At 40.2% G+C, this 12,741-nt stretch overlaps 1 protein-coding gene across 8 annotated transcripts in view; it reads left to right on the forward strand.

The window, feature by feature from the left end:
• SRGAP1 (SLIT-ROBO Rho GTPase activating protein 1) overlaps positions 1-12,741 on the forward strand; it is a 280,779-nt gene that overhangs the window by 183,998 nt on the left and 84,040 nt on the right. For all 8 annotated transcript variants that reach the window (XM_037007150.2, XM_037007145.2, XM_037007149.2 and 5 more), the window contains 2 exons: positions 1,338-1,520; positions 1,992-2,120. In XM_037007150.2, the coding sequence (XP_036863045.2) occupies positions 1,338-1,520; positions 1,992-2,120 (312 nt within the window). The remainder of the gene's footprint in view (positions 1-1,337; positions 1,521-1,991; positions 2,121-12,741) is intronic.

A 12,741-nucleotide genomic window follows, 5' to 3' on the forward strand; every position in this document is an offset into this window, starting at 1 on the left:
TTGCCTCTGGTCCATCCACATTGTTGCAATTGGCAAGATTTCATTCTTTTTGTGGTTCAGTAATTTCCCATTGTGTATATGTACCATATCTTCATCCAGTCATCTATCCATGGACACTTAGGTTGTCTCCATATTTTGGCTACTGTAAATAATGCTGCAATAAATATAGGGGTACTAACTCCATGTTTTACTTTTCAAAATAGTCATCTTAAGAATGTGCAAGTCAAAAAAAAAAAGAATGTGCAATTCTTCTGAAAATTTATTGTAAGAAATATGACACACTTTTGTGCACAGACATTTCTGTAACAATAATATAACCGAAATGTTTAAGGATTTAAGATTTTTTTAATTTAAAGAAATTTCAAATTGAGAATTCTTTATGTAAGCTTACAATATACATGGAAAGGATCCAGTGAGTTAGGATATATATCAAAGGTTTTCAGCACAGCTTTATGCATAAGGCAAATAGTTGAAATATCCTAAAATGTTTAACAAAAGAGAATTAGTTATAGCACAGTCATATAAGGAAATAATATACAGCCCTTAAAATTATGTTTTAGAAGAACATTTGATGATACAGGAAGATGTTCTATTAAATGAAAAAAATGCAGGAAATTCAAATTTATGAGTACAGTATGATCCAAATTTTATAAAAGGAGAAATATGTGTAATTTTAAAATGAAGAGCGTGTGTGTGTGTGTGTGTGTGTGCGCGCATTTTCATAGGAAAAAGTATGCCAAATCGTAACAGTTACTGTCTCTTTTTATTTTTTTATTTTCCTTTTTGTAGCATATGTTTTCTACATTAAACAAAGTATTAACTTTTTGGTCAGGAAAACAATTTTTTTTAACTAAGCTATGTATGAATCATAATATTTACATTTTGTATTTTGACAAGTAGATTTTATAAAGTAAAATTCCTTTGGTAAGGCCATACTAATTTGGAGGTTTTTAAAAGAATTCCAAGGTTGGGCTAAAATTTATCCATGATTAATGGTTTATATTCTGCAAATTAATAATGCAAAGAAGATTTTAGAGAAACACTTTTAAGCTGAAGGGAGCTTTTCAAGTGCATTGAAAGCATGCATAAACTAAGTCATTTTTCATCAAAGCTTGTCCCCTAAGTACTTCTTCCTGGCAGGTGAATTTGCATATTTTTTTGTTTTCTTTATGTAGAAACAAGCAGTAGTCCGTAATTCATCTATTTTGCTAACAATCTGGCTCTCCCCCTGCCAGTTTGAAGGTGATATTTTTAACATACACATCATATAATGGTTTCCATTCACTCCCTAAATTGCAGACAGACATCTTTTAACAACTTGGGTCACATTTTCACAGGTCATGAAAACATACCATATGTATCATGCAGAGAGCATCAGTGCAGAGAGCAAGCTGAAAGAGGCTGAGAAGCAAGAAGAAAAGCAAATTGGAAGATCTGGTGATCCAGTCTTCCATATTAGACTAGAAGAGAGACATCAGCGGCGAAGCTCTGTAAAGAAAATTGAAAAAATGAAAGAAAAGGTAAGTAAAAATAAACTGCATAGCCTTTCTGTCCTCTTTGAAGTGACAATATGAAGAACACTGATGCAATAGCTGATGAACACACATTGTGAATCATTGTGAAAGGGCACGCATTTCTTTCCACCGGAATGAAAAATATTTAACATTAAAATCATGTAATAACAGCTGGACATCATTTAGTGTTGAGTGCCAAGTATTCAACACAATGCAGAGAATTTGAATATTAAGAGATTTCATTGCAAACAGGCCTGAAGCCCAAGTACATTGATTTTTACTCCCTATAGCTGGGTAATTTTCGTTTGTAAGTAATTTAAGTCAGATTCGAAATGTACTTTTTTCAAAGGACTTCCAAGGTCATTTGTATATGTAGAATGAATTGTTTAGATTAATAGAAATGTATATATGTTTCTTTGCCTTGTTTAAAAGTAACATTGTTGTCTTTCCCAATGCCTGGGTCTTCTTCATTTCCAGAGACAAGCAAAGTATTCAGAAAATAAGCTAAAATCAATTAAGGCACGGAATGAGTATCTGCTAACCCTTGAAGCAACCAATACCTCGGTTTTCAAGTATTACATTCATGATCTTTCAGATTTAATTGATGTAAGTACTTAAAGCTCTATTATTTTCCATATTCAGATGGAATTAACAATAAATGTTTCATTGATTCTAAAACACCATCATTTAATAAAACTATTATTTTATGTAATACTTTGAAAGGAAAATCCTGCTAATTAAACGATACAGAACACTAAGACACTATCAGCTGTATAATGCGTGTGACAAAAGCGTGCATCCTAAAACCAACAATAAACAAATTACTAGGTTCTGTGAGGTTGGGTGCCTAGTAAACTCAGCTAGAAAGGGGACCTAGTCATTTCCTAATTATGCAATGGCATAGCCTTTACTGTTTCACAGATTCAAAATACATTTATTGGTGAGGTGCTGTGGCTATGAGAAGACAAATACAGTTCCTGCCCTTTGGGATTTACAGCAGAAAAGACAGATGTTAAGCAAATGACTACACAAATGATGGGTTTATTACAGTTGTGATAAATACTGTGAAGCAAAATGAATGCATATAAGCCACTTTTATAAATGTATCTAGCTCTTGTAGGATATGATGGAGCAGTAGTGTGCTCCTTTAGAACTTGCCAAGTGTGTATCCACTATTGTATTTATCACTGATTACTGTCATTACTTCCCAGCTTTAACCCTCTGCATCATTCATCTTTCATTAGAAAATATGTCCTGAGTAGTGCAGTCATTGTGCTTGAAAGGGTATCTCGCCGCGACCCTTCTTACCCAGAAGGACTCAGGAGACACAGGCCCACGCAAGAGACTTTATTATCTGAAGGAGAGGCTGCTCCAGACAGGGGTGGGGAGAGAGAGGGGGGGAGCAGCAGAGAGAGCAGTGGGACAGAGAGAGCAGAGAGAGAGAGAGAGGGAGAGAGAGCAGGGAGAGAAGGGGGACAGAGACAAAGAGAGAGACAGAGAGAGAGGGGGCGGCAGCGTGGTGCCTTTTATTGTGGATCCGCTCGGCCTGCTGCTTTGGGGGAGGGTCGGGATGTTTAGAGATAAGGCCCAGTCAAGCTCCGGCATAATTCTTACCGGCTTCTGTGCTTGGGACCATGGGACAAAAGGAGGATAAATGACTATATTCTTACATTCCTCCCTTTTCTGTTTTATAAGTGGTAGAGGATTTGGGAAGGGGTGAAGGTTAGTCTTCAGGAGCTGCTTCCTACTGATTAGGGGTAATGAAGTTCATTTTTGTATTGATGGGGAGTGGTCCTCAGATGAGCTCTTGGTCTGCAGTGGCGATGGCGTGTTCCAGGTTCAATAAGGATGATCGTCTTTGAAGAGGGGTTGGTAATCCTGTAATATAAGCTGGTTAAAGGTTTGGTTAGAAATTTTTTGCATTTGGGCTGATTGCTATGTTTACATAGGGTGGCTGAATTAATAGCATTTTGGGGGCACATATGTGTAGGCAGAAAAGCAACCTGTAGGGCAAAGGGAATCCTTGATGGTGCAATCCTTTGGACAGTCTGAAAGAGAAGAAAGGGCTGGCATTGGGAAGATAGGTCTGGTGAGAGAGTAAGTGTTGAGACCAGGGTTAATAAACCTGAAGCATGACACATGGCTGTTGTAAGGGAGGTCTTAGGACTCCATGCTGGCAGAAGCTTCAGTGATGAGTGGAAGCAGAGATGAGCAGCGCGAAATGCAGAGAGTAAGAGGTCCCATCAGGGTGGAGGAGTAGGAACCTGTGGGAGATTTGGTGGGAGGGGAATAAGGGGAGACAAACGGCTTAAGGTGGGAGTTATGTATCTAGTGGGGAAGATCCTGGAGTTCAACTGCAGTTGGCATGGAAAGGATTACTGTGTATGGTCCTTGCCATTTGGGAGTGAGGGATGATGTCTTTGTTGTTTGGAATGGGCATGGTTTGGGGAACTTTTTTCCTGTTTATGGTAATGGCCTTGTAGCGCGGGGAGAGCTGAACTCCCAGGTATGTGACCTGAGCGGCAGACAGCTGAACTTTGGAGGGTGAAACTCGATAGCTCTGTTCTGAGAGAAAGTTGAAAAGGAGAACAGTATCCTGTTGAGAGGTTTGTACGGAGGGACTGCAAAGGAGAAGATCATCTACATGTTGAAGGAGGTTGGAGCTCGAGAGAGTAAGGGATTTGAGGTCTTGTGCTAGAGGCTGTCCAAAAAGGTGGGGACTATCCCTAAAGCCTTGGGGAAGAACTTGTTAAGTGTTCTCTGAATATTAAAAATTAACTTAACATAAGGAATTTCCTGCCTTGATTTTTCTCTGGGATACCAGCTTCTTGGTCTGGGAGCATATCAAAAGGCTGCCTGCTCAGCTCCCAAGGTGGGCTGAGGTATTGTCTATTTGCTAAAGAATCCTGCCTTTTACTATGCCGTCTACAGCTGGGTCAGCATGCTAAGTTAGTTACTCAGTTTGCAAAATTACCTCCTCAGATCTGAAGGAGGAAAGACAGCACATAGGCCTGGGCCTTTTAGTATGCTAAAGTGAACCTTACACATGGTTACAAATGATTAGCATAATAAAACATGTGCTACTCTTCCTTATCTGGGAAACATTAACTGATCTCACTGAAGAATGATTCTAGAGCTTAATGTTCAACATAGTTTTAGTAGGGGGGGCGGGTTCCTAGCATGTAGTTTTACATTGCTCTGACTGCAAATATCCTGCCTTGCTTTTTCTAGAGGCTCTCACCTTATTCTGTCTAAGCCTATGATCCCTGTCTCATTTTCCCCTCTACAGATAAGACTCTAGCTGCTGCTAGGGAAAAGGGGTGACGACCACTCTGGCTGCTTCATGCTGAGAGGGGGCGCAGTAAAGGGTGCAGCTAGGTCTCCATCACTGGTCAGTTGAGAGGGCCCCAGAAGGTTGGCACTTCTATTCCGGGTTTCATTTCTATTATTATTTGCAGTTTTGTGGCTTTTAGGCAAGATAGAACAAATTGTTATTAGGTTAAGTAGCAACATCTGGAGTTGGATTTTCCATTCTGGAAGGACAAACTTGACGAGATTAAGAATGCATGGCTGAATATGAGAACTAGAAATATGAAGTCTAATTGAGAATCATAGCCAGGTGTCATGGGGAAATTAGAATGTTGAATCGAGTTTACATCTCAATGACTAGTATTAGGATTTAGTACAGATAAGACAGCATTATTGAAACAATACTTTTCTCTAAAATCACCCTCATTTTTATTAGAAGTATCCAGATTAAGAAAATAATTAACAGTTGGCTTGATTATTTGCATAAGTGCAGCAAGAAGAGTAATTGATTACACGGGATCTTTTAAATGTGCTTTGCTGGAACTTTTTGCAAGGAATTTCAGATTGAACTTTTAAGGGCTTCTTGAGGCCAGAAAGCCAAGCCAGACTTGCCACCAGCTTGTGCCTGCAGTACCTGTAGATTTGGATGAATTCCTCTCTTCCTGAGGTTCCTGCACCTGCCAGGAAGTGACCTTCCTTACTTACCTGGTAAGGCTGCTGGGAACTCTGTAAGCAAGGTACCAGGCCAGTTCTTCTAAGGGGCTTTGTTGGCTTTATAAAGTCAATCTTAGTTCCTTAAAGCTGTCTGTTCATATCTGAGTTTACACACGTGTCTCTCAGGTATGACATTCTACTCAAAGCCTTGGTAATATAACCAGTGTTTTTAATTAGTCCTCTTACAAGGAAAGCAGATTCTTATTGAACTTATGCAAATAAACATACTGCCATGAAATATAAAAATAGTCACTGAGAGTTTTTAAATTCTGGAGGGATCAGGTAGAGAGAAAGATAAAGTTTCAATTCTGCTTATAAAGGCAGTCATTTACTAAACTGTTGTCAGCTTAAGAGAAAAAGCTTGAAACACTTTATCAACAACATTTGAAACGAAAAGCCACAAAATTATCTTCCTTAGTTTCCTTAATCCTATGTAACTAATACCTGTTCTGCTGTAATCTAGTTTTTTACTAGTTGAGGAGTAATAAAACAGTGAGTATAGATGACAAAAGACTTACAAATGACAATGGTTAAAGATCTGATGAGGGCTTACTGTGACAGTTGTCATAAGGAAATTTGGATATTTCTGTAACACAAAACATTCAGTAACAAATTTTAGCATCATTCCCTGTGACGTTGCCTTCTAGGTAATTAAGCAGGTAAATAAGCCAAATTAGCCAAATTATTTTCTCCAATGAGAAAAAATTCCTCTGACATGTTCCAGGGGCCCTCTGGAAAATATCAAGAGTTAACTAGAGGTAAAAGCACCTTTTTGCATTTGATTTTGGGAAGCTGTTAAAAGTTTTAAGGCACTTGCTTAAATAGTTACTCACATTAGACAAAGCTACACTTCACTTTAAGCATTTTTCTTTGGAAGATTTAACAGATGCCATCAACTTAAATGACTTTAGGTAAACTTAGGCAGCTGATAACCATATGGACATGTCTATTCAGTTCAACTTAAAGTAGCATTAATGCTTAATATCTTCTATTAGAATTTTCTGGAAATTTTAGAATGCCCAATTTTTACAAGCACATGTCTTTAAATCAATCTTTATTAATACCATCCGGAGGTGGAAAAATATTTTTCATTTACACACTTAGACACAAACATACAGATTGAGACGTAATGATACAGTGAGAGGACAGACAGAGCTCCTGGCATGAGCCAGGAGGGGACAAGAGAGCCCGTGGTGGTGCATTGTCTAGGAGTTTTATAGGCAGTTGAGGATATTTGGGAATGTGGAAAAAGCTTAGGGGTGTGGACTCTAAGGCAAGTAGTAGGTGTTTAGGATTGCAGGGGAGACAGAGAGAGAGCTTGGTTTGGAGGTAGGAGAAAGCCTGGATATATGGGATCTCTTTCATTTGCCCATGCACTCACAGAAGTTGTATAAGTCGCGGAGAATTTTAGGATCTAAAGAGCCACTGGGGAACCATTTAGACTGATTGTCCAAGGGATATTGTGGCCAGATCTCATTACAGTAGCGAACAGGTTTGAGGTCTGGAGTGAGGTGGGGGGGATTTACATTATTGAGTAAGCACCCTAGCAGTGAATCTGCGGGACAGAGGGGCCAGATCCCATGGTGAGAACGAGACTGTTCAGAAGTCGCTTAGGTGTCCCTGAGCATTTGAGAAGGTCATGGAGAAGACCAGGCACAGTTAGGGGGTCGTCACCACCTCTAACTGTGGGGTTGAGGCAAAAATGCCAGGGAGGCTCGGTACCTGGTACCAGGAGTTTTCAAATCGAGTAGAAACGTAGATAAAGGGAAACCGAGCCTCAGTGGATGAGGATTCTCACCATGGGGAGGCAGAGAAGGGTCGACTATGGGGATCAACTGTGATCTGAAAGTCGTGGTTGGGGGTGCCCCTGTCCCAGAGGAGCCCTTGGGGGTGCCAGACACTCAACGGTCACTTCCCAGGTTCCACAGGGACATTTAAGTTGACTGTGAAGGGGAGACTCACCAAATCGAAGGCCGGTGTTGGGCGAGAAGATGAGCAACTGGGGAAATGGGCGGTGAGCCCATGGAGGAGGATCGGGCATTGAGGGTTCCCAGAGCAGTCAGGTTCCCAGAGGAAGAGCAAAGTCAATGGGAGAGCCTCATCCGAGTCACGGCACCAATGAAAGGGTATCTCACCGCGACCCTCCTTACCCAGAATGACTCAGGAGACACGGCCCACGCAAGAGACTTTATTATCTGAAGGAGAGAGTGGCTGCTCCAGACGGGGGTGAGGAGAGACAGAGAGGGAGCAGCAGAGAAAGCAGTGGGACAGAGAGAGCAGAGAGGGAGAGAGAGCAGGGAGAGCAGGGGGACAGAGACAGAGACAGAGACAAAGAGAGAGACAGAGAGAGAGAGGACAGCAGCGTGGTGCCTTTTATTGTGGATCCACCCGGCCTGCTGCTTTGGGGGAGGGTCGGGATGTTTAGAGATAAGGCAGGGTAAGCCCACTCAAGCCCCAGGCAAGCCCCGGCATGGCATAATTCTCACCGGCTTCTGTGCTTGGGACCATGGGGCAAATGGAGGATAAATTACTATATTCTTACAGTGCTAACACTCTAGGAGACGGCAGAGGTGGAACACACACAAGTCCTGTGTCCAAAAATGCCCGGATCTGCAATAAAAGAAAAGAGCAATGTACCGTAGAAAAGATTGAATTCAACAGTTTTATGATATCATAAGAGTATTTTCTGCAATTCTTAGTAGCTATCATGATTTAGACATACAGTACATTAAAGCAACTATATTTTTATTGTGAATTCAGGTCTCATGAATTTAGCTCTTTGTCCCACAATTGGAACTTTTGCAAAAGAATTGTTAAGGAAGGGAATTACTTTTTAGTTCATTAACACTCTGATGTGCTTTTTTCCTTGTATTTGAGTCAAAAAAACATCTTATACCATAATTGCTTTATACAGAACCAAGGAAACCTTTTTTCTCTTTTTTTCTTACAAGCATCTCAATTGAATAACTAATCGTTTAAATACAGAAACTTTTTTTCTTCTATATTATCATTGTTATACAATCTCACGAAGGTTTCACATAAACAACATCGTGGTTTCAAACATTGACCGATATTATCAAGTCCTTGATGCCGGGGTTCTTGTTTGCGGAGCTGAAGAATGAGCTTCACAAACCGTCAAGGTAGGAGAGGGAGGTACAGGGTTTTATTTAGAGATAAAGTGAAAGGACAGAGCTCCTGGCTCATGCCAGGAGGGGACAAGAGAGTCTGTAGTGGTGCATTGTCTAGAGGGTTTTATAGGCAGTTGAGAATTTTTCGAGAACATGAAAAATCTTAGGGGTGGGGACTTGTTAAGTTGTCCCTGAATATTAAAAATAAACTTAACTGTAAGGAATTGCCTGCCTTGATTTCTCTCTGGGACACCGGAGCCTTGGCCTGGGAGCATATTAAAAGGCTGCCTGCCCAGCTCCCAAGGTGGGCTGAGGTATTGTCTACTTGCTAAAGAAGCTTGCCTCTTGAACTTCCAGGGTGTTAAAATGCAATCTTATCTTTAAGATGGAATTCTTCCTGCCTTTTACCATGCCGTCTACAGCTGGGTCTGAATGCTAAGTTAGTTGCTCAGTTTGCAAAATTACCTCCTCAGATCTGAAGGAGGAAAGACAGCACATAGGCCTGGGCCTTTTAGCATGCTAAAGTGAATCTTTACACATGGTTACAAATGATTAGCATAATAAAACATGTGCTACTCTTCTTTATCTGGAGAACATTAACTGATCTCACTGAAGAATGATTCTAGAGCTCAATGTTTAACATAGAGTTTTAGTAGGAGGGTTTCCTTGCGTGTAGTTACATTTCTCTGACTGCAAATATCCTGCCCTGCTGCCTCCGGAGGCCCTCACCCTACTCTGACTACATCCATGGTCCCTGTCTCATCCTCACCTACCCCGCAATTAAAATACAGAAACTTTAAAATTATGCATTTATTTTCTTCTAGTACTCTGATGAAGTAAAAGGAATTTTTTCTGCTAGACTGCTGCTAGAAGAACTTGATGACCGTGTTTTCAGACTTAGATCTGTAAGGACTCTGTAAAGTATATGGAGTATACAAGAACCAATTCTACAGAAGTATTCTGCTTGCTTTTTTTTTGTTGAGTGCAAATTTTAGCAGAGATCAGAGTACTTACATAAGCCCAAACCAGTGTGACATGAGGAAGAGTCTCCACGTAGTGGAAAGTTTCTTTAATACAAGGTTCTAAGCACTATTCTTGATAATAGTGATCCATCAATGAACAAAAACAAAGTCCCCATCTTCATGGAGTTATGGATTCGTTGACTCTCGTCATAAATTTACACACACGCACAGACACGCATTAGTGACAATGCCATGAATAAAAATAAAACATCTGCAGGGGTTCTTTTTTTGGTAGTATGATCAGGAAAAGCCTGATATTTGAACAAAGAAGTGAGCTGGAGAGCCATATGGCTATATAAGGAAGGAGTCCCTCACACAGAATGACTGGCAAGGCTAAAAGTACAGAGGGAAAGATGTGTTTGGCAAGCTCAGGATGCTCAAGGAACAGTAGAGGCAGCCAGTATGGTTGGCGCAGAGTGAAGAGGAAAGTACTGCTAGAAGAACTTGATGACCATGTTTTCAGACTTAGATCTGTAAGAACTTCTAGCAGAAGAGAGAAGACAGGCAGAAGCCCATCGCCTGGGTCCTTTGGATGGGGAAGGAGATTTAGATATGTTCTAAATGTGGTAGGAAGTCATTGAAAGGTTTTAAGCAGGGAAGTGACATCACCTGTTTTACATTTCAAAGACTCACCCTGGCACTTGGGTGGAGAAGGGACCAAGGTGGCTGAGGAGGACAGCAGTGCCAACGGCAAGCTGTATCTAGAGTCTTTTGTAGCCGCCCAGGCCAGAAGGGATGCTGGCTGGGACTGGCGTGTAGCATGGGAGAAGTGGTGGGATTCAAAATACATTGAAGACAGAGTTATAGGAAAGAGAGATGATGGGTGAAAAGGAGGATGAAATGGACTCCTGGACTCACATCCTGAGGGAGTAGGCTTATGGTGGTGCCTTTTACTGAGATGGGGGCGCTGGGGAGAAGCAGGCTGAAGGGCAGGGAGCAGCAGTTCTGTTACATCTAGTAAGAGAGGTATACCTCTTGGGCATCTGGATGGAGATGTCCAGCAGCATCCTCGATACTCTTGGGATATGTAGGACAGGAATTGCATGTCCGGACTATGCAAGAGTCATCATCACTGTGATGGATATTTACTGAGCTCTTGCTGTGTGTCAGGCACATTTCTAAGCATAATCTCATCTGGTGGTCACAGCCTTGGTAGGTGAATACTATCTTCTCTGTTATGTAGATTAAAGTTAGGCTGGAGAGCTTGCTGAGGTTATATAGCTCATAAGTGGTAGGCTTCAAACTCAGACATTTTAACCTCCAGCTCTAATTAACTCTGATATAAATAAGTAGTAGTTAAATATTTCAAATAATTTTCAATTTAACAAAAAATTATACTTTTAAAAGATCAGCCTTAACTTTAAGATGTGAACAATTCTCAAATAATACGACCTAAATGTGAATGTTAAAAGAAATATGAAATTGGTCTGTTGTCATTCAACTGAAATTAAATATTCTTTTAGTGAAAATTATGCATTCATTGACCCACTTTTAAGTTAATCCAAGTGTGAATGTGAACATTCTAAAATGGCTGCATATTTTATAGGAGTCCAATTTGCATATGTCACGGTGATCCTAAAAGCCATTAAACTTGACCCATTCTGGTGAAGAAGAAACAGACTGATTATACAAAAGCAGCTACAATCCTTTATACTTTGGGAACTTATTTAGCAAAAAAAGCTTTTATACTGAACTATCTAATTATTATTAGAAGAATTGTTGTACCTCTAGTGACAAAAGGTCAAGACACAACATTTTTAATGCATTGCATTTTTTTTTTTGAGAGGGCATCTCTCATATTTATTGATCAAATGGTTAACAGCAATAAAATTCAGAATAGGAGGGTCAATGCTCAATGTACAATCATTAATCCATCTCAAGCCTAATTCTCATCAGTCTCCAATCTTCTGAAGCATAACGAACAAGTTCTTACATGGTAAACGAATTCTTACATGGGGAATAAATTCTTAAATGGTGAACAATACAAGGGCATTCATCACAGAAACTTTCAGTTTTGATCACGCATTATGACCTATAAACAATCAGGTCAAATATGAATATTCGTTTGATTTTTGGACTTGATTTATACGTTGATCCCACATTTCTCCCTTTATTATTATTATTATTTTTATTTTTAATAAAATGCTGAAGTGGTAGGTAGATGCAAGATAAAGGTAGAAAACATGGTTTAGTGCTGTAAGAGGGCAAATGTAGATGATCAGATGATCAGGTGTGTGCCTATGGACTAAGTATTAATCCAGGCTAGACAAGGGCAGCAAAACATCCACGGATGCAGAAGACTTCTCTCAAAGCAGGGGGGGTGAGGTTCTGAGCCTCATCTCTGTTGATCCCCAAATTCTCACCTGATGGCCCCCTGCGACTGTACCTGTCTTAGGTTGTTCCTCCCTTGAGGAATCTTACCGGTCTCTGGCTAACCAGTCATCTTCCGGGGCCATACAGGGAAATGTAAAGTTGGTAAGTGAGAGAGAAGCCATATTCTTTGAAAAGGTTAGCTTTTTACTTCTTTGAAGATTTATGCCCTGTGGCTTCTCTGCCCAGCACTTGTCTCGAGGTATCTTTACCACCTGGACGAATTATGATACTCGGTAAATTCGATATGAGGCACGAATTCTATTTAAGGGTTGTAATTAGGAAGGAAGAAGAAAAGCTATAGATGTAGCATATGGAAGGAAACATGGGAGGATTGATTATTTCTTTGACATATCTTCTTGTAGAGTACCTTAAGTATGTATAGGTTTTAAACTACTAACTAATTTGCACACACATATTAACATAATAGGAATACGGTGACATAAACAAAGCAAATCTATAATTACCATCCATCTCCAGTGAAGCCAAGAAAACCATTTAGGCACCCTAGGCATTTGTGAAAATTTGTCTATGATATGATGGATATTGTCCAACTGTACTTGAACCGTCTGAGAGAAATCAGACAAAGCAGCCCATTTCTGGGATCTGTTCACATCCCATATGTTCTTTTAACCGTAGATAGTCTATAGTCATAAGATTTTGGAGTGCTACAACTTGCACCCC

The sequence above is a fragment of the Manis javanica genome, chromosome 10 (genome assembly GCF_040802235.1).
Source record: "Manis javanica isolate MJ-LG chromosome 10, MJ_LKY, whole genome shotgun sequence".
In the NCBI taxonomy this organism is placed as follows: Eukaryota; Metazoa; Chordata; class Mammalia; order Pholidota; family Manidae; genus Manis; species Manis javanica.